Source organism: Melanotaenia boesemani, chromosome 10, assembly GCF_017639745.1.
Source record: "Melanotaenia boesemani isolate fMelBoe1 chromosome 10, fMelBoe1.pri, whole genome shotgun sequence".
In the NCBI taxonomy this organism is placed as follows: domain Eukaryota; kingdom Metazoa; phylum Chordata; class Actinopteri; order Atheriniformes; family Melanotaeniidae; genus Melanotaenia; species Melanotaenia boesemani.
In genome coordinates, this window is record NC_055691.1 from 3164628 (window position 1) to 3186408 (window position 21781).

General features: G+C 38.3%; 1 protein-coding gene across 2 annotated transcripts in view; it reads right to left on the reverse strand.

Moving 5' to 3' along the window:
• Positions 1 to 7456: 7456 nt before the first annotated feature.
• The window catches only part of ric8a (RIC8 guanine nucleotide exchange factor A), a 34529-nt gene continuing 20204 nt past the window's right edge, over positions 7457 to 21781 (reverse strand). The window contains exons 5-15 of one of the 2 annotated variants that reach the window (XM_041996382.1): positions 19109 to 19257; positions 18939 to 19019; positions 17473 to 17572; positions 16717 to 16904; positions 15518 to 15612; positions 15291 to 15441; positions 13360 to 13455; positions 13130 to 13274; positions 12694 to 12838; positions 11649 to 11768; positions 7457 to 9066 (exon numbers count right to left, since the gene is read on the reverse strand). In XM_041996382.1, coding sequence (XP_041852316.1) covers positions 8925 to 9066; positions 11649 to 11768; positions 12694 to 12838; positions 13130 to 13274; positions 13360 to 13455; positions 15291 to 15441; positions 15518 to 15612; positions 16717 to 16904; positions 17473 to 17572; positions 18939 to 19019; positions 19109 to 19257 — 1412 coding nt within the window. In that variant the 3' untranslated portion in view covers positions 7457 to 8924. Of the gene's footprint in view, positions 9067 to 11648; positions 11769 to 12693; positions 12839 to 13129; positions 13275 to 13359; positions 13456 to 15290; positions 15442 to 15517; positions 15613 to 16716; positions 16905 to 17472; positions 17573 to 18938; positions 19020 to 19108; positions 19261 to 21781 lie in introns of both variants that reach the window. The other variant, XM_041996381.1, reaches the window with a different exon arrangement.

Here is a 21781-nt window from a genome sequence, read left to right on the forward strand (position 1 = left end):
GGAAAACATTTTCTTTAGATATATTTAAAAATATTTCTAACACTTTAAGACAAAATCAGAGTTTCGTACATTAAAAACAGTTTTTTCATTTCTCTGACATGAAGAAGAATATCAACGGTTTATCCGAATGTCAGCTTTTTCAAGTGCAGAAGCATTTAGGAAAACATTTTCTTTAGATATATTTAAAAATATTTCTAACACTTTCAGACAAAATCAGAGTTTCGTACATTAAAAACAGTTTTTTTCATTTCTCTGACATGATAAAGAATATCAATGGTTTATCCGAATGTCAGCTTTTTCAAGTGCAGAAACATTTAGGAAAACATTTTCTTTAGATATATTTAAAAACCCTTCTAACATTTACAGACAAAATCAGAGTTTTGTATATTAAACACAGTTTCAATCAAACAGAAGAAGCTTAAGGAAAATAGTCACATTTTCTTAACTCTTACTACAGTTTTCTTAGACTGAATCACTTATAAGCAGTTTTTTCTTTAAAATGTACAAAACTTAATACCAACAGGCCAAATTTAAAAATTTTAGTTGTCAAAGTCACATTTTCTCCTCCAAATGAGTTAAATTCAGACTTCTACACAACTTAATTCTCTTTAATTTACCATTTTACCTCATTAGTTGGTGTTAAAAGTTTTAAAGTATAATCTGGAGAATTTAAATGAACTCAAATCTTACATTTTCCATGGTTGATGCTGTACTTCCAACTTGAAAGACTCTTCAACGAGGACTTGTTGAGATAAAATAGAACATTCCAAAAAGCATATTTATCCATAAAAACTTTGTTTATTTTTAAATTATGATGCACCTAAGGAGGAACCATAGCGACCATAGAATCCAGGTCAGCCTATTCGTTCACTACTTTTATGCACATGTGGACAAAAGGGTGTTTCATGAAAGTAAAGAAATGATTTCTGGGCTGCTCTGGTTTCAGTTTTTGCTGCAACATTTTTACATTTAACAGTGTTGAGTTAATTAAAAAAGTTGAATACCTGAAAAACACATGTTAATGTTAATTTGGCTGATGGTTAGTTTAATATGACTAACTACAATTATTGTTCTAAAATATAAAATTTAGTAGATGTAGCTAAAGTCCAAATTCAAAACAACAGTACACTCATGTTAAAACCATATATATACATGTGTGTGTGTGTGTGTGTGTGTGTGTGTGTGTGTGTGTGTGTGTGTGTGTGTGTGTGTGTGTGTGTGTGTGTGTGTGTCCAGATGATCAATAAGAGCAGTGTTTAGTGGATTGGATGATTGAAGTCTGAAGAAACAAAACATGTTGGTAATTTAACAATGTCTGCATTTAACAAACAGGAGTCCCGGTATCATGTAGAAGAATCACACAGCCGCAGCAGCCGGGTAACTCCTCCTCATGGGACGGCATCCCATTCCTCAACCAGCATCACCAGTCAACCAATGTGGTTGTGCTGGTCACTCTGGTACCAACGCCAGTCCAAGATAATCCCACAAGTGTTCACTGGGGTTGAGGTCAGGACTGGAGGCAGGTCATCCATCCTCTGGAGGTGGTCTTTCATAAACCTGCTCTGTGGGGGCCAGCATTGTCATCTTGGAGGATAGAGTTCAGTCCCAGATTGTGGAGATACGGGATCATCACTGGTTGCAGAATCTCATCTCCACATGTCTCTGCATTGAGATTTCCTCTCTTGATGATAAGCCTTGTTTTTCCAGTGAGGGAGATGCTGTCCCACACCATCACACTGCCTCCACCAGCAGATGTTACCCATCGCTGCAGTAATCAGAAGTGTTCTCCATGCCTTCTCCATCCAGATCAGTCAAACGTAACACACGTGGAGGAGACACCAACCGACCACTGTACTAGGGTCCATGCTCACATATGCTGCTAATCAGAACCTTGATCCTCATCAGCTGAGTTATCAGAAGCTCAAAACAAGAGTCAACAGCAGAATCTGCTGTTTGTCGTTGGCAGAGAGGATTTGGTAACTTTTTCAAGGACACAACCCACATATTCAACTCTGCTGCTCATCCCACAAATACGTTTTCTTTATAAATGTGGCTCCATTTAAAAGGGAAATAATCAGACTTTCCAATGAATTATATATGTGTGACAACAATAAGATATTTAAACACTGACTTCCTGACTTTTTGTGTTCTTTAATGAAAACAAATCTGTCATTTAACCTAAACGTGTTTTCCATTTACTTAATTCTATTTTAATCCATTTCAGACCTTATTCTCAGATACTCAGAGCCCTCGATGTAAAACAAACTGTTTTAAATATCCTTGGTTCCAGCCTCCAGCAGGATTTTACAGTTCTTGCCTGTTACTTGGACACTATAGACACATGCTTGGACCAAAGTAACAAAACGTAAACACAGTGTAGCCATGCCTTAAACAAAAGTGCTGCTTTGCACTTCAGTTGCAATTCTGCAACACACTTGCTCCTGCACACTACACCATTTCATGCATAAGAGACTTCATTCATAAATGAAATCTCACATCTGTTCAAAAAACAAAACACACTGGGTGATTGAAAACACTTAAGACACACACTTGAAAACACTTACTTACAAAACTGATGACCAATCAACCAACCACAAATAGACCTCAGCTGAACCATTTTGAGAACTTTGCAAGCATGCAGGCAGGGAGAGCAAGAGGTAGTGGCAGAGGAAGACAAAGAGAGAGAGGAGCAGGACATGGTCAAAGAGGTTATGCATGGAACAATATTTCAGATGATATGTACTGTAGAGCAACGTTGGTGGATCATGTGATACAGCACAGTAATCATGGCCTGACAATGAGGGTCCACCCACATCTAAGCTGGTTCACAGTTGTATCCATCATACAGTAAGGACATTCAGACTGGAAAACAGGTGTGTCTTCAACTCTCCTCTCCAGTCTGTATCTACAGTATTTATAGAATTGTACTGTAAAGTACTGTAGTACAGTACAATGATGTGCAGTATGGAGTTGATATCATTTGTAACATTTCAGCACTTTTATTTTTGGTTGTTGTAAAACCCTTTTGGAAAACAAAAGTGTGGCATTGAACTCCACAGAATGTAACTGATGAGCTAAATAAAAATGAAAATTAAAGACTGCAGTGTTTTATATAAAGTACACTAGTGTGTTGCTGCTAATCTGAAAGTGTATTCATATGATGCAAATGTGAATCGTTTTGCCATCAGTGACATTTTGACAAAGGATTGTTAGGTTTTGATAGCAGAGTTTCAGTTCAACATAGATGTGAGAGGTTTATTTCCCAGTGTTGTGTCTTGTGTGTTTGTGTGTAAAGTTTTGACACAATGAGCCGAAGTTCTGCAAAAAGTGTTTAAGCAACAAGCAAAAACTGTAATCAACATCAATTGAGTAAGCATTACCACAATCAGATGTGTCTTGGTAAAGCACAAAATCACATTGAAACAACTGTACAAGGTCCCATTTGAGAGGAACTGTATCAGGGTCAAAGGACATCGACAAGAATATGTACAGGTAAGTGTTGCAGTCCTTTACATTTACAATACAGTATTTATGTAATCCAGTATAGTAATAGCTGACTATGTACCATTTTATCAGTACCACATAGATGCATGCAGAGAGGGACACAGGTGAAGTACTATAGTTGTGTGCTCTGAGTAATGCCAGTCATCCATGCTATGTATTTTTTTGTTGCAGAAAATCTTGGACATGGATGGAGCTGCACAGCCTCATGAATTTATTTACATTGATGAGGCTGGTTTCAGCCTCAGCAAAACTAGACGACAGGGCTGTAATATGATTGGCCAAAGGGCAACTGCACACATCCCGGGGCACTGTGGAGGAAACATCACAATGTGTGCCACCATAAGCCTTCGAGGGCTACAACACCATCATGCCAAACTACAATAAGCAACATATACTCACATTTCTCAATGAACTTCATGATGCAGTTGTACAGGACTGATCAGAGTAGCCCAGGGTTGTTGTCTGGGATGATGTTAGTTTCCACCAGCTGCTCTGGTCCGGGACTGGTTCACCAACCATGATCAGTTGAAAGTTCTACTTGCCCCCTTATTCGCCACTTCTAAACCCTATAGAAGAATTTTTTCTGCTTGGAGATGGCGTGTATATGACCACCAAACAACATGCCCACATGCCACTTCTACAGGCAATGGAAGAGGCATGAGGAGACATTGAGTTAACAGCAGTCAATGGATGGATTCGGGACACAAGGCGTTATTTTCCCTGTTGCTTAGCAGGAGAAAATATTGCTTGCGACGTTGATAAGATCCTGTGGCCAGACCCAGATGGCAGGATCTGTAATCCCACCCACACACAATTGGCCTGTTTTTCTGTATTTACAGTCGTATATTTTGTGTTTTATTTTTGTGTTATTTTTGTGTTACTGCATTTACTGCACTGTACTGTAAGGTATAGTACTGTGATGTGCAGTATTGAGAAAACATTGAAAATGAAAGACTGCAGTGTTTTATATAAAGTACACTAGTGTGTTGCTGCTAATCTGAAAGTGTATTCATATGATGCAAATGTGAATCATTTTGTCATCAGTGACATTTTGACAAAGGATTGTTAGGTTTTGATAGCAGAGTTTCAGTTCAACATAGATGTGAGAGGTTTATTTCCCAGTGTTGTGTCTGTGTGTTTGTGTGTAATGTTTTGACACAATGAGCCGAAGTTTTGCAAAAAATATTCAAGCAATAGGCAAAAACTATAAAAGGGATTCCAAACGCTTAGGAGATTGTGGGTTTTTGAGAGGAGGAGATTCTGCTAGTGATTGTGCAACATTATATTTTGAAAACAAATTTAGGGAAAGCATCACATCAGCATTAGCTTATCCCATAAGAACCTGACGGGACATATTTGTCACATACATTTTATGAGACATTTTGCTTCAATTTATGGTATAAACTTTGCTTAAAATCCTGTTGAACACAATCTGATACTTGTCTTCTGTCCCCTAATAGATACCCAGAAGCAGAAAACCACATTATAATATTTTTAAACTATCACATGGTAATAAATAGTGGTCTCAAATAGTCATACTCTCCCATCCCGCTAGCTGTTATACAGACTGGTATATTTAAAATTACACCACAATTCTGTTACCTAAATTATCTTACCTAATAATCCCTCTTTATCATTGATATGAACAACAGAAAAAAAGATGAGACATGGATAACAGATGTGCAATGAGGAAGCCATGTCATTGCTGTCCTTCTGATGCATCAGACACCCACAGCCAGCAGATGGAGCTCTTTGACCTGATGTCTGTAGATCTGAAAGTTATCTGTATAACACAAAGTCTAAACTAAGTGTGAACAACCACTGCTTTAACAATTAAGCTATAAGTTACCCCTAATACTACACTGTATTTCCAGAATGAGTGTGTTAAGTGAGAAAGATGCTGTGGTGGTCAAACCACTGGATTCAGGGATCAAGTGCAGCTGGAACTGGTCTTGGCTCAAATTAGAAGGCAAAGTCACAGTAAAGGACAAGAGCTGTCATTTGATCTGTCAGTTATTATACATTCACACTGGCCTGTAACGCTGCTGGATTTTTTCTATGCACCAGATTGATGCTTTTTAATATAAAGGGTCCAAAAGTTTCTTCCTGGGGACCATGCCCCCAGACCCCCCTACAGGGGTTGTATCCTTCTCACCTTTCTCACCCCTGACCCATTTTCATGTCTGTCTCATGTTCTTTTTAGTGTCTACTCAGATCAATAGAGCCCACCACAGTTTCCTCACCAACCACCTCCACACAAGATGTTCACCGTACCCATCAAGTGAAACTTAGACTACTTTTTCTTTGCACTGCCCCTTAACAAAGATATAAGGTATGGACAATGATTTGGTATGTTGTTATTCCATGTTACATTCTTTATGAATATGGGTTAAAGTCAGTTTCTGTTTGGTTGTCCAAATTTGAGCTCCAAATGCCCCTTTTAACTTTGAGCACCTGCCCCTCCAAAGGCCTTTGCACGGCCCTGCTGAAGCCTGCAGGACAGTTGGTGATCCTGCACTAAAGTGTAGCACACTGGCCCTCCTCTCGACATTTAGGGAAAAATGCTATGAATTGCAGTATTAGTATTTTAAATTTCTCGTGGGTCCAGATGGATTTAGATTCACATTAAAAACTCATGGATAAGTTATGCTAAGAACACATTTACTAATCTGAATGAATTTCCATGTTCATCTACAGGTTTTTTACAAATTGAGTAAAGCAGAGAAATCTTCCTAAGGAGAGCGACAGAGTATTTGTCAGTCTAAGTTAAAGATCTGTGCTGTTACTAAATGCTGGTAGATAAAGGCTGCGTATGGATTTTAAACTCCTTGGATATTATAATTCAGTCTTCTAAGCAGACCAGACGGCAAGACAGCAAATTACTCATTACAACTAAAATGACTTCAAAATAGGATTTGTGAACATCTTTGGTTCAATCTATCTATATAGTTCATGTTGTTCATGTAGTTCGACAAAAAGCCTTTTGGTTCTTTACCCAGAATAGTTCCTGTCCAGTTAGTCTAACTCTGTAACACGGGACCAAATCACAGCAGAACTCTAACAGGATGGTTATTGGGAAGCAGAATCAGAACAGAAGTCATTCTGTGATTTCATCAATCACATCAGAAATCTGAGGACCAGAGTCTGATTCATCTTTTCATAACACCAGATCAGTGATAAGTTCTCATCAGTCTCTCACAGGTCTTTGCAAGTTTTGAAATCATTAGGCTAAATGTCTGTTTACAAATAAACATGTTTAGTAATTATCACAGAAGAGACTAAGAACATCAGTCAATTCTGAGGTTGCTGTGACTCCTACAAAGATATTTCCAGTTCCCCTCTTCTACCTGTAGATTTAGTGAGTCAGAGCTGTTCTTATTTTCAAGAACATTTCTAAGTACAAGATTGTAAATTCACACTTTAAACTCTTTAATCTCTGACCCAACCAATAATGGGCATTGATTGTGAAGTCCCTATCAGGTCCTTTAACAAAATGTGTTAAAAACAAAACAAACAAACTGCATATATGTATGTTTTATTACATGTGATATGTCAAAAGTATTGCAGTGCTAAACCTCCTCACCAGAAGACAAGTTTCAGACTGTCTACATCAGGGTTTTGAGCAAAGTTTTTAACCATAAAGTGATACAATAGGACCCAGAAACCGTATTAATTATGATACACATGGTATAACAAGGTAAAGCGTGGTTGCTAAATGAAGGTCCACTTGTGGGATCAGCTTGGACATGCGATTCAATGCCAGAGTGACCACACAACCACATCGGTTCTTCCACATGCTACTATTGTTAAATTACCAACGTTTCTTGTTTCTTCACATTTCAATTATCCAATCCAATAAACAACACCAAGCAAGACTCAACAGAAGAATCAGCTGTTTGGCCGAGAAGGTTTGGTAAGTTTTTAATGGGCGCGACCCACATAATCTATCTGCTCATCCCACAAATGCATTTCCTTACAAATGTGGCTACATTTAAAAGGGGAATAAACAGACTTTCACTTCAAATTAGCACAACAGTATCAAAATGAAGACCAGAGATACCTGTGACATTTAAATACATCTTTTACAGTCCATGACTGGGGTACAGGAGCAACAGGAAGAAAGATACTGTACGTTCATCCTTTCAGACTACACTTTTTCTGGGGATATTTCATCTTTAGTCTAAAACTTCGACTTTAGTTTCATTCCTAAAAATAGAACATCTGCAGGGCTTCATAAAAATAATATGCATCTACATTCTTTAAACAATCATCATTTTAAAAAAGTAAAGCAGATTCCAACATCAACAGCTGGACAGCAGCTACTCGATTAATAAAGAGTAAAAACTGTCTCATCATGAATAGTACAATATTCATTAATGCTTCCACAAATTTTATCCACTAATAGGACACAGAAACACGTCCACGGTGAAGACAGAGCTTTTCTGCTGTTAGCAGGTCTGATGTTCATCATACTAATGTAGATTTCTAATTTTATTTTCAGAACAACCTAATTTACCTCTGCTCTCAAAACACATGGGCCTCCATAATAAATTAAACTGAACTACATTCAATTTTCATGGTATGTTTGAAGTTCAGGTTTCTAAACCAGTTTGGAGCAAAGACTGATCAGCATGAGGGCCATGGTCATTTCTGTTCAGCGAAGGATGTCAGAGACGTATTCTGCCATATTCATTCATTCAGTTTTTGGTTTCTATACCTGCTTTATGTAGAAGAGTAAGTATATATATAAAAAAGAACAGTAAGTATACACACATACCCTGCACAGAGTGGAGTCACTGACAAATAGTTTTTTAAAGAAAAAAGCCATACTGATAATTTGTTCATCCATCATATGAAATATTGAAACTGAGAAGTTGCATGTTTTTTTATAAATATCTGGCCATTTAGAACCTAATACCAGCAATACTATTAAAACAGGTTAGACAGGTGTGTGTTTCCCACGGTGCTGCATCGTCTTATCTTCTAACATCTCTGTAAGGGTTTGGGGGTTGAGAAGACCAGCAGAGAGAAAGAAAATTTGCTCTGTGATACTTTGGGTCTGCATGTGTAACAGCCTGTAATATGTGCAGAATGTGGTTTGTGTTGCTAAAATAAACAAGACCTTTACTGGAAAAGTTGTGTGGACAGCAGTACTGCTGCAAAACCTGTAAATTAAAGGATTCCTCACAGATGTGCAGGTTTCAGTCTGTAGATTCCTAGTGATGGTGCTCTTTGGAAATGGATTGATAATCTGTGGTTTAAAGTATGGAAAGGCTGCCTCCCTGTTTGCCATGTTTTCCCAAATCTTTGTATGTCACCTACCATCAGAATAAATACAGTAAACAAGATGATGTGTGTAACATGTGAATATCTAAAACAATGAGACAGATTGTCTAGGGTCTGCTGTCACTCCTGTGTAACTAAGGTTCATCTTCATCACCAGAATTAGCTGGCTCATCTGACTGGGACAGTGGGTTGTGGGATAGTTTATGCAGATCCTCCGGAGTCATCTCTCTCATCCTCCCATCCAAACTGAGCTGCATGGGCTGGATTATATTGTTTCTGCAGGAAGAAGTTTAAAATGCATGTGTGAGGACAGTCTGGGATCACAATACAACAGCAAAGTGTTCACACACAGAAAAAAAATAATATCTCAGGTATTTATCCCAGAAAGCACCTAAATTTAAGGTTTTCCTTTTTAAAAAAAAGGGTTAGGATTTCTTTGTGCAAAATCGGCTGCTCAAAAAAACCTTTTTACTGTTTACTTAAAATGAGTTAAACTCCTCAACTAAAGATGTTAGCAACTAGCTTCAAACCAGAAACACTCGAGTATCTTTATCCCACTCAGTGGGTTGGTTAGGTCATTGTCGCCTGTGAGCTGTTAAAGCAACAGTACCAAATTTCTGCAGATTTTCACACTTTATCTCCCCCCAAACAACAACTAATCCAGCATAATCTTCATCCTGTCGCTTCCCTGAGAGCTCTCCAGCCAGTAAAAGTCAGTCTGGTGTAATTTTTAACATTATCTTGAGTAAAATCGCTGAATTTGTGCCTTTCCCAATCAAACTACAGGACAGAAACCTGAGATGAGGCAGCAGAGAGCTGAGACGAGCCTCTGAATCCGTTATCCCATACACACTGGGTTGCAAGGCGCATGCCCGTTTGTTTCTCCACATGTCGCCAGTATAAAGTTTACAGAAAGATTTATTATACACCATGATTTTCTACAGTCTGTGTAATGTCTTCAATGCAAGTCTGTGACAATTATTCTTGTTGATCAGACAAACTATGTAGAAAAGTAATAAAGTGAGGCAGAGAGTACTCTGCTGCACCTTGACGGGGTGCAAGACTAAGAATTTAACTGAGGGTCAAAACTGAATTTGTGTTCACATCTTTATACTTTAATTTATTTGGAATGAGTATGAAATGTTGAAAACACATGAAGGGAGTAAATTTATCATCTCTTGCTGCTATAAAAGTTCTTTCTAGGCCAAATATGTTCCTGGGTGTGTGTGTGTGTGTGTGTGTTTGAGGTAGGAAACACTTTTTTAGTAGCCAATATGCTGCCAGTTTAATGGATATTGAGTTCCTACAATTAAAAATCAGTTTTAAGGTTGTGTTTCTTTAACAAACATTCAGTTCCAACAAACAGCAGCTAGATTGTTCAAATGTCGAGGAAGATAAATACAAAAGAAAATAATCATTCTAAATATTATAAATAGTTAGTTTTATTATTATGGGTGTCACTGCATAAAGTTTTTTAAAAAAGAAAAGAAAAAATAAAACCATATTAAAATCGCATATTAAACGAGTACCATGTGTTTATGAAGTACTTGTTTGGGTTTTCCTGTATAAAGAACTCACTGCTGCACTGTGACCAAAACATTAGTCAGTCTGTATCTCCAGTTTGGAGCAGCAGTTCTTCATGCAGACCAAATACAACCTGGGATGGGCCGCGTTTCACTATCTGAGCTGCTGATTCCTCCCACTGCTGAGTTTCAGTCTCTGCAGCCCTCTTGGTTACTCAGTTACTTTTTGTTGGTTTCAGATGATCTTCCAAACAATCAAGTCCAAAAGCCCTCTTTCATCCACTCAATGACTTTCTTCACGTTAGATTTCATTAATGGGTCATCCAGTTCTCATCATCACATGTACCAAGTACCTTCTTGCCACAGTTCCTGAAAGTCTCATCCTGACAGGACCCATTTGGATTCCACACTCCTCAGTCTTTCTCAGACAGGAGCTTCATCCACCAGATGTTCCCAGTTCATTATTATTATTATTATCTTCCCAGTTTACCCACACTGCCTATTTGGGTTAATCAGAGGCACCCTTCCTTGCACCCCTCTTTCACCCCCAGGCGGTGATAGCTCCCTCATCAATGTCCACAGCAGAGAACAACAGCTACAAAGCCTAAGGTACCCTGGTAGCCAAGTATACTGTTCATTATTTATTTAGCAGAGGCTTTTCTCTCAAGCAGTAGCAGTAGGCAGTAGCATTAAAGGTCTTGCAAAAGGACAGGTGTTAATATTAATCACTGTGGGATTCAAACAAGAGTATTCCGGGAGACAGTTTCCAGCATGGGAGACAGATGCCCTGCCAACTCAGCTCTCCATTAGAGACAATCCCCTCATCGCAGATGACTTAAAAATTTGCCCCACGTAAAGACACATTTTTAAAGATGCTCTTTTAATGTGTCATTTAGCTGAGGAGAGCTTTGGGGTACATTTATACCAGGATAGTCTCAGCACTCAGTTCGATTAGGGTGGGAATGCAGAGAAACTTTAAACCGTCCTTTGATTTGCTTTCACACTTCACTTTTCTCAAGCAGTTCATGATCTCAAAATGAACCTAACACTAACCTTCTGTGTTGTCTCCATGTTTATCTTTTCTTTGTTTACATTTTACAAATTCAGCAACTCTATCCCATCTGAGTTTTCTAATTTGTCCCCTAGTGAAATCCTCTGGTAACACGTGTACACTAGCAAGTATGTGAACAAATACACTCTTGACGGAGCCGGTTTGCTACACAAACATAAGGTTAAAAAGCAAGAATATTCTCAGCCTTAGCGTTCATAATAAGTTAACACATACCTGTAATATACAGCTTAAAGGAGTCATATGTGTGTGTCTTTTTATGATACCTTGACAGTTTGTCAAACATTCTGACCAGCTTCATAGCTTCATACTCCTTTTGCTCCTCTGTCATTCCCTCCATGGGATTAGGCTGATCCTCTTCTACAACTCCTGTAACCGGGTTTATGCTGAATACAAAGAGGACATAGAAAGGTTATGAAGCCAACTATTTGAAACAAAGCAACATTTGAATTTCAAGATTCAGTTTATTTCAAGTAAGCTGCATCTTTAAAGTAACTTTGGACCTGTTCTGTATCTTTTGGTCTGGCCAGCCAGTTTTGAAAATGAGTTCATGTATCAAATGATGTGGTTATAAAATCAGGATTTTAACAGAGCAGAGAGACAGTTTGGAGATGATTAGATGTTAAGAGGCAGTGGTAGCCTAGTGGTTACAGAGGCGGGCTTGGAGCTGGCACTGTGGGCCCTTATAAGCAAAGCCCTTAACTCCCAACTGCTCCACAGGCACCAGAATCTGGCCTGGCAGCCTACTGGTCCCAATTTAACTAGAATGGGTGAAATGTAGAGAAGAAATTTTCCAGCTAGGATTAATAAAGTATAATGAAAAAAATAAAATAAATAATGAGTGAAATTTAAGTGACATGGGAGTTGACATTTACTCTTAATGCGCATCTATTCAGTCAACAGCTAAGTGAATGTTTTGATTATTGGATTTTTAAAACAAGTTTATTTGATTTTCATTTTAAAAGAATTCTTTTTGTTTTTTCATATTCACCTCTAAATGGAAAATCCAACTATCAAAACATACACTAACCAACGTAGGCCTCAAAAGGTTTTTACTCATTTGTTTTGTTTTTTTGTTATTTTTTGCCATTTCTCTGCCCCCCCTTTTTTTTACCTATGTATTCTTTTATCATGTCCAATTAAAAATCTTAATGAACTAAACCAAATAACAAAAAATCCTAGAATGCATAAAAATGCAATTCATATGTATATTTATAAATACTGTAAATTTATTTATATTTTAAATAACTGAAACCTGCCATAAAACCCTGGCTCTGAGCTCCAGTGACATGGTAGTGTGATGGTACTGACTGGGCCTTCGCCTGTCTATACTCCTCTGTCTCGGAGTCTTCATCTTCAGAGTAGATCCCAGAGTCTCTGCCTCCTCTGAGCAGTCCTCTGGCAGCAAGCAGACCTGCAGCGTTACCGTATCCAGTGTACTTAATAAACCTTGAAACTGGACAGACGGACGTTACTGTTAAAATGGCAGCGTTCTGACACAGCAAACACAAAAAACAGACATAAAACAACACTAATCTTTGGTTAGATCAGGATCAGGTCTTTGATGAGGAGCAATGATGAATCACATGCTGTAGTAGTAATGAGTTATAAAAGTCCGTGTTGTGGACTTTGAAGTTATGTCAGGGTTTTTAAAGCTATCAAAAAGGATTAAAGTTGCGTCACATTTTCAAACACAGCTAGCTGTGGTCTCGTTCTTTTCACATAATAAGACAGATATTTATCTCACCGCTTTCTTTGCACAGAATAAAAAGGAATTCAGCAGCACAGTCTTTGACGTCGGTGTCGATGTGTGTCATAAGACGGACAATTTTGTTCCTCAGTGCATCTCCCACCTCTGGCCTGTTTGTCACATCTCGGAGGGGGGGAAGCACCTTAACAAAGCACACACATACATGGACACACATCAAACAGTTGTTGTACTCATAAATCGTCTCCATGATTCTGCTCAGTACTGACTTTCGACCTGAGGAACTTTCTGGTCTCTCGATGGATGCGAGCACTCTCAGTCAGCAAGTTCAGTGATGGGAGAAGAGTCTCCTTCAGCTTATGACCCTGGGAGACAACAAGATCTTGAAACTAAAACATTTCACAATTTCATGGAAAATATTAGCTCATTTTGAATTTGATGACAGCAACACATTTAAAGAGTTGGAACAGGGTGATTTTCACCATTGTGTATCATCACTGCCACCCGAGGGCATGAAGATCACCAGCTTCCAGTTTGACCTTTAGCCTTGTCCCATGCACACAGAGATTCCTCCTGATTCTTTAAATCTTTTGATGATATATACACTGTACATGGTGGAATCGTCAATTTTCTGAAATTGTTCGATAATTTTTAGAACCAGTTTGACTCAGATTGGTGAATCTTTGTCCATCTTTACATCTGACAGGCTCTGCCTCTATGATATGCTCCTTTTATACCAGTCAACTGTCTTTAGCTGCTTGTTTGTGGGTCTTTCTGCCCACCCCTCTTTCTTAAATTCATCGAGTTGAGATCTGGGGACTGGCTCAGCCCTGGAGAGCCAGCAGTACCAGAACCAGACTGCCCAGTAGGTTTATGGTGGGGATCTTGAGAGCCTCCAGAGGATGGACCAGGGTACCACACAGGTCCTCCACTTCCATTCCACTTCTCTGCCTTAAAAAACTCCTGGGTTACTTTTACGGTATATTTTGGGTCATTGTTCATCTGTACTATAGGACATCCAATCACCTTGTTGCATTTGGCTGAATGTGAGCAGAAAGTAAACCCTCATAACTTCAGATTTCATCCGACTGCTTCCTTCTGCTGTCATATCATCAATAAACACCAGTGATCCAGAGCTGCTGGAAGAAATGCATGCCCATATCATCTGACCGTCTCCATCATGTTTTACAGAGGATATGGTGTACTTTAGATCATGAGCTGTTCCAAGCCTTCTCCATACTTTCTTCTTCCCATCATTGTGGTACAGATTGATCTTAGTTTCATTTGTCCAAAGAATGTTGTTCCAGAACCGATCCAGCTTCTTTAGATGGTTTTTGGTAAAGTTTAATCTGGACTTTTTATTCTTGAGGCTGATAAATGGTTTGCACCTTGTGGTGAACCCTCTGTATTTACGCCTCATGAAGTCTTCTCTTTTTAGTAGATTTAGATACTGATACACCTACTTTCTGGAGTGTTCTTCACTTAAGTGGATGGTGTGAAGGGGTTTTTCATCACTATGGAAAGGATCCTGCAAACATCCACCTTTGTTGTCTTCCATGGACGTCCAGGTCTTTTTGAGTTCCCATGCTTAGCAAAGCACTTTCTTTCCCTTAGAATGTACTAAACTGTTAATTTAGTCACTTTTAACATTTCTATTATCTCACTGGTGGATTTAAAAAGAACGGTCTGTTTCACATTCATTGAGAGGTCCTTTTATTGCATGTTGTGGTTTCACAGCAACAAATCAGAGATAAAATTTGCCACACCTGAAATATATTCCAGACTATTTACCTGGTTGATTGGTGGTGGATTCATGAGGGAACAGCCCATGAAGCCCACGAAACAGTTTTTAAAATTAACTGTCCAATTACTTTTGGTCCCTTGAAAAAAAGACAGCTACATATTAAAGAGCCGTAACTCCTTACCTTTTCCTCTAATTTGTACTGTATGTGAATACCCTCAAATTAAATCTGTGAGTCTGGACTTTAAGCCCATATTGATTAGATGACTGCATCTTGAACATGTTTAGGCAAACAGCAAAAATAACAAAACTTGTACCAGTGTCTAAATATATATGGACCTGACAGTATGTTGCATGTATGCAGTTTAGTCTATTCAACCCACTACAGGACAGAACAGGTTAACTAAGGGGTGGAGAATAACACTGAGGTTAACAAATCCACACACAGACAGATCTTACTCGGTCAAGTCGTTTTTCCATGAACTCTAGCAGCATGTTGACGGCATCCATGTTGACCCCCATGTACTCAATGGAGCCTTGTTGCACCTTTGGCATCAGCAGTACATCCAGACAAGGCATAGGGAGATTGCCCAGCAAATTCACAGTGTGACTGAGGAAACAAGGACAAAGTCATTGTTAGTTGTGTGAATCAAAGTAATCCATGGACAGAGAAGAGATAATCTGACCTGTGAAACTCCTCAGTGCGCTCCTCTCCATCGGCACAGCTCACTAAACAGTGTCTCAGTATGGCACCCAAATGTCTGCACTCTGCTGCCTCCTCCTTCACACAAACATTGTTCATGTCTTCGGTTTTCAACTCAACAACATTAAAATATTACATTTCATAAAATATCTCCAGCAAGTTTTGGGAAGTCCAGCTCTTTTAGAAGAGTCAGCTTTTTCAGCTCCCAAGTGGCTCTACATTTAGTTTCACTCAGAGCTTCTATTTTAACCTAATGTAGTGATCATGAATAGTTTCTTTTATTAGAAAACCATTTTTAAATGTATTCGTATTGATAAAAGACTTGCTTTTAGGCAGTTCTTTATTTAAAAAAAAGAAGAAAAAAACTACAATAACTATTAAATTTTTAATTAGGGCCGGACACATTTATGTGTTATCGTGTTAACATCAGCTCTGGGCAACAATTACATTTATTTATTGTAATTAATCGCATGATTTTTTGTGATTAATCATGATTAATTGCAAAAACCTTTTAATCTAATGAACTGACTTCCTTAAGAAGGAAGGTAACTTCACACAGCTTTGAAATTCTGTGTTTGAAATGTCATTCTGTGTTTGTTGACCTTTTACTTTTTTCACAAATGAATTCAGAAATTTTTACCTTTCTTTATCAGATACATTTGATTTTATTTAATTAATATTCAAGTTGAGATTTACAAGAAATATCTTAACCTCTGCTGTTTAAAAAGAAAATTGCCGTTAAAAAGCAGCTATAAGTGTTAAAAGTTATTAAATTTTGCATGCAACTATGTGATTAATCTTGATTAATCACATATCATGCAATTAATCGTGATTAAAGAAATTTTTGTTGCCCAGCACTGATTTTAATAAAACTTTTCTATGAAAACCTAAACACATAACACGGCAAATAAAAAAATAAATAAAGACCAAAGTCTGAACATTATGACACTTTATAGTAACTCATTTATCATTTTTTTCTAAGACTGGAGCTGAAATGTTGACCCATTCAATTCCTGTCATGTGACAGGGTCAAGAAACTGGAACAAACATTAATTTTGAGGCTCCCCCAAACTTTCAGTCTATTTTTGTTTGTGAAATGTGAAATTTACAAATATAACATGTAGCCAAAAAATAAATCCAATTTTTACATAAAACTAAAATTTACGTAACTGTCTTCATTACCTCATCAACTTTGCGTTTGTGTGTGTCAAAAGTGATGTTGAAGAGTATTTTGAGTATTTCCATGGCTAGCTCCGTCTGCTCCCGGCTGAGGGGGGGGAGCTCTTCAGGTGGGATGTCTTCAGACCCTGCTCTTGCTGTCTCCAGGGAGTCAGGCCAAGAGAGACCAAGGGTGGCGTCCAACTGGTTTCCTGGAACACAAACAGGACAGGAAGATATCAGCTTAGATGGATGTGTATGTTGTGCTTATGTTTGTGTATTAATGTTTGTTTGTTCGCTGCATCATTCTGTACATTTGTTTGTTGGAGTTCTATGGAGTTGGAGTTCATCTGAGTTCTATAAAAACCTTAGGAAACTAGAGTATTTGGTGCTTGAGCATCAACAGATCAGACAAACACTGATGCAACCTGAAGTGAAAGTGAAACTATAGGTGCAACTTTCCATCTGCTTAGATCAAACAGACCAACATGCAGCTATTCCACAGTGGGAGTCGCTGCAAGTGAAGAACATTCACTGAGTGGAAAGACGATTGACACAAACTGGAAGTTATGTGAAAGCTGCATGTGTATGAACACACACAAGAAGCCATCATGGAAATTAAAGCTCACAGAGAGCCAAGCTGTAAGATCATCAATATGCTGCCATTTCTTCACATAACTAACAAAATAGACCATCAGCCTGTGAGACTCACTACCATCTCCTAAAGAGAACTAAAACAGCTGGAACCAAAGCTTGGTCTGAAATTAGGGAATCACTTACCAAGGAGACAGATGCCATGCAGCTCCTGAGCCAGCTGAGCCCTAACGTCTACTCTGAGCGCAGTCAGCAGGAAGGTCAGACGCAAATCAAAGAAACGGATCTGGAAAGACATGACACAGTCATGGAAAACTCTTCACTCAACATCCCTGGTTTGTTTTCCTCAGAGCAGGTTGAATATGAGGATGTGTTGCTTTAACTTTTTTTTTTTAACTTAACTTAACTTTTTTTTTATTGGTTTGTTAATTGGTTCTTCCAGTGGCGAGACCTACCCCTTTTAATAACAGAAGAAAATAAACACATAAAGCAAAATTTAAATTTGAATAATAACGGTTGCAGAGTGGATCAGAAACTGGTTCTGGTTTGACAGTGAATCATAAACAGAAGGAAGAATGAAAGTACATTACTTACAAAAAGTCAGGGATCTTCAACTTTAGGGTGAAATTTACAAAATATGTAAAATGTTTACACTAAACTGATATTATAAACTGCCCATACACAAGAATGTCACTCAAATTTTTTATTGGACCACCTTTATCTCTGATGACAGCAGCATTCTCTGTGACATTGTTTTGATAAGCTTCTGCAATGACATTTATTTCCATCCAGACTTACTAAACTGATGCTGCCCATTTTGAACACGCAACATAACCGATTCAGCAAAGAAATGAAAGAAGACATAATCAGAAGAAGAAAACAAACGAAGGAGAGAAAGAAAAAGAACAAGAGATAAGAAAAGTGCCAACATAAGACCGTCTTTTACTGGGTGGTGCTAGCTCACAGTGCAGGTAAGATACAAGATGCATTAGCCGTCGATAGAGGGCGCATCACTGAGTAAACTGCAGAAGGTCTGTAGTGCGTCTTGTAATCCTCACTGATGCTGCAGCTGAAACATCTTCATCCATACAGGAATTAACCAATGGGACACTCTTACCTACTAGCTTAGTTAAATCCAGCTGGGGACTTGATTTTTGTAATTACGCATGTTTGACAAATAACACACGCAATAGATATTTCAACATTTTACAGGTGTACATGTGTATTTAAAAGTTTGGAGAAATTCAAGTGAAGTTCATCTGTGAAGTAGTTATAGTAGATTTTAGGTTTATTCTGATCATATTATCACTAGAAGGTGAATATCCAAAGTTTTTGTGAGTAGTTTATGCTAAATGTTCAGCTGCATTACAGTGAAGCCCCTCAAATTAACAATTACTTGGTGAATTTTTACAAAAGCTCAGAGATCTGCAACAATCCTGTCTCTAGGAAATTAACTAAATTGTAGTTGTAGTAAAATTTTCTTTGTCTCAACAAAAAACCTGAATGTTTTGTTTTCCACCTGGTTAGGATGATTTCTGTGTTCATCAGCTATCTGTGGGTTTCTAGTTAAACCAACATTGTAAACATGGAGGATTAACACACCATCATTTTACTTCCTGACTTCCAGACATTTATTAGACTGATGTCCATACCTCGTGGCTCCATGTGGGATCATGACACTGCTTCAGTCTCTCAGCCACTCCTTTGATCAGCTGCAGTTCTGCTGCCACCACCTGTCATCCATCAATCAGATTCATCCATCAGACAAATTATTAATGAGCACTGATCACAATGTGAGGAGTTCCTGACCTAACGGACTGACCTGTCCTGTCTGGCTGTGAAGCAGAATGTTACAAATGGACTTCAGAGCTTCGACAATTACTTCTTGATCAGGGTTCTCTGAAGGGGAGGACTCCTTCACCACAGACCCGGATACTTCTGCTGCATCTCCGCACTCTCCACCTTCACCCTCTGCTACCAAGAGGAAAAAACAGCACATTTAAGAAGCTACCTTCACATTCAGATGATATTTAAACTGTTCTGAAGATGAAATGAGGCCAAGGTTCAAACTTTCTTGTTCGTTCAACACCTACAAATGTTCATATTTCTGTCGATACATTAATATGAATTAGGTTTAATAGGTTTTTAATAAATTTTATTATTATGAAATCAGATAGTTTTTTTTACGATTTCAAGGTAACCTTTGCCATGAGCTATTAAAATAAAACTGAAATTAATTCAATTTAAAGTGGAATTGTGGCAGTAATATATGGCATCATGTCTGAACTCAGAGCAGTGATGTGTTATGTTTACAAAGAGGCACGTGGCAACAGCATGCAAAGATGACCAGAGCTACTTTCCCAGTAAATACAAGATCTGGTGTTTTCAGCTCACACTATACCAACATGTAATGCAGCTGCTAAAGATGAGCAAGATAACATCATCAGCAGTTACAAGTCTTGGCACCACAGCCAACAACTACATCAGGAAGTGGCTGGGACTTCCAAGGTACCTCTAAGAGACTGCTCTGTTTGGAAAAAATGCACTGCAATCACCTCTAAAAAACATTTCTCTTGGCTACAGGCTGGAGAAGGCGACCAGGAGCTAAGTAAGCTGGCAGAGCTCACCGAGAGCAAGAGAGTCACTGTAAATAAGCAAGTCCAACATCAGCAGAAGTCTCCTGTCCGGTTCATTGCAGCGGGACAGTCCTCAAAGAATCACCTTGCACAGAACATAAGAACAGTCTTTTTTGGCTTTGGTTACGGAGAAGAGACAAGAGCTGGGGAACCAAAACAGCCACATAGTAGGTCCTGAGTACCAAAATCCAGCTGTAGGGAGCAACAGGGAGACGACACTGACCGCTGCCCCTCCATCCCAAAATGTGCTGGAAGTAAAGGAGTGAAACATCAGTGAAGGATGGCATCCAGCTGGAGACCCTGCAGCTGGCATCTGGGCACCAGCAGAGGTGCAGCAAGCTAAAATGGTAAGCAGGTAATACCACCAACCTGTAAAATTAATGCTGGTTTAGAAATCACACAGACCACATTTGGAGGTCTAAAAGTCCTCATGTCCTCTGGGGGACACTGTGGGTTAGGCACACATCATTGCTTGTTTGGTCCTGATGTTTAGTAATAACGATGCAAACACTGACATTTCTTAGGATATAGAAGGTATCAGAAATGACAGAGAAAAAGAAGTTAAGTTTTTGGGTGTTATGATGGATAAAATATAGATAAGATAAGATAAGATAAGATAAGATAAGATAAGATAAGATAAGATAAGGGTTCTCACTCAGAGCCACTGTAAATCATAAAAAAAATGATATTCCCTTAAAATAGAGATAAAAGACCAATATATAAATAAAAATAAATAGAATTAAAAACTAGGAGGTATGTGTTAAGATTTTTAGGTGCTATGGGCCCTTAAAATAAGGTGCTGAGAACCAGAGGAGATAGGCTGTAGGTTAACTGTTCACCAGGGCTTGTTTAAGTGGCTGGGGGAGGAGTTTATGGCAGACTGTGTGTGAGTCCATGGGTGTTGGTAGTTTGTATTGCCCAAGGAAACAGCTGTTTGTCAGCTTGCAGGACTTGATTGACCTGTAGCACCTTCCAGAGGGCAACAGATCAAACGGGCGGCGTGAGTGGGGTCTCTTGTGATGGCCTTGATTTTCCTGAGGCAGCAGGATGTGGACATGTGTTCCAGGGTGTGCAGAGGGCCGCCGATGATCTTTTGGGTGATGTTTATGATCCTCCTCCGCACTGTGTCCATATATCATCATGTTTCATAGAAGTCACATATTAATGGTAAAAATATAGCAAAAATAATTGTGTTATAACAGCCATTTTTCCCTCTGCCCAGCTAAATAAAACTCGCTTAGAGCTGCAAATGTTAGGAGACCTTTGGAAAAAAAAACAACTTATCATTTTTTATAAATATCTACTATATGAAATTTGATGTCACTTAAGAAGCACCACATTTTTTGTCTATTTTTAGGTTTTAAAATAAAGATAAACATAAAACTTCTGGGAAAAGAGGATAGACAGACTTTCTTCTATGGTATGTAGATATTTGTGGAATGTGGTGTAAAAGAAAAAAAAGTTCATAGTTTCCACCCTAATGACAAGAAAAATAGATAAAAATATAGTCATTATAATCATTATGTTGTGGAAATCCAATGCAATTATTTAATGAAAAAACAAAGAAAAAAATGTTATTATTTCTATATTCTGTTCTCTAGCATTTTTAGCCATGTATTTCATTGTGGAAGGTCCAGAGAGCCACTTGCTGCTCCAGAGCCACATTTAGTGTTTGTGAACCAAAATTTACTGATTTTTTTCATATAGCAATAGACCTTTTAAAAGAAAAGTACATTTTGCATGTAACAATGTGATTAATTGCAAAATTTAATGCGATTAATCGTGATTAAAAACCTTGGTTGGCCAACACTAATTATATTATATGTCTGATTAATTAATGATTTGTGTGAGGGGCATAT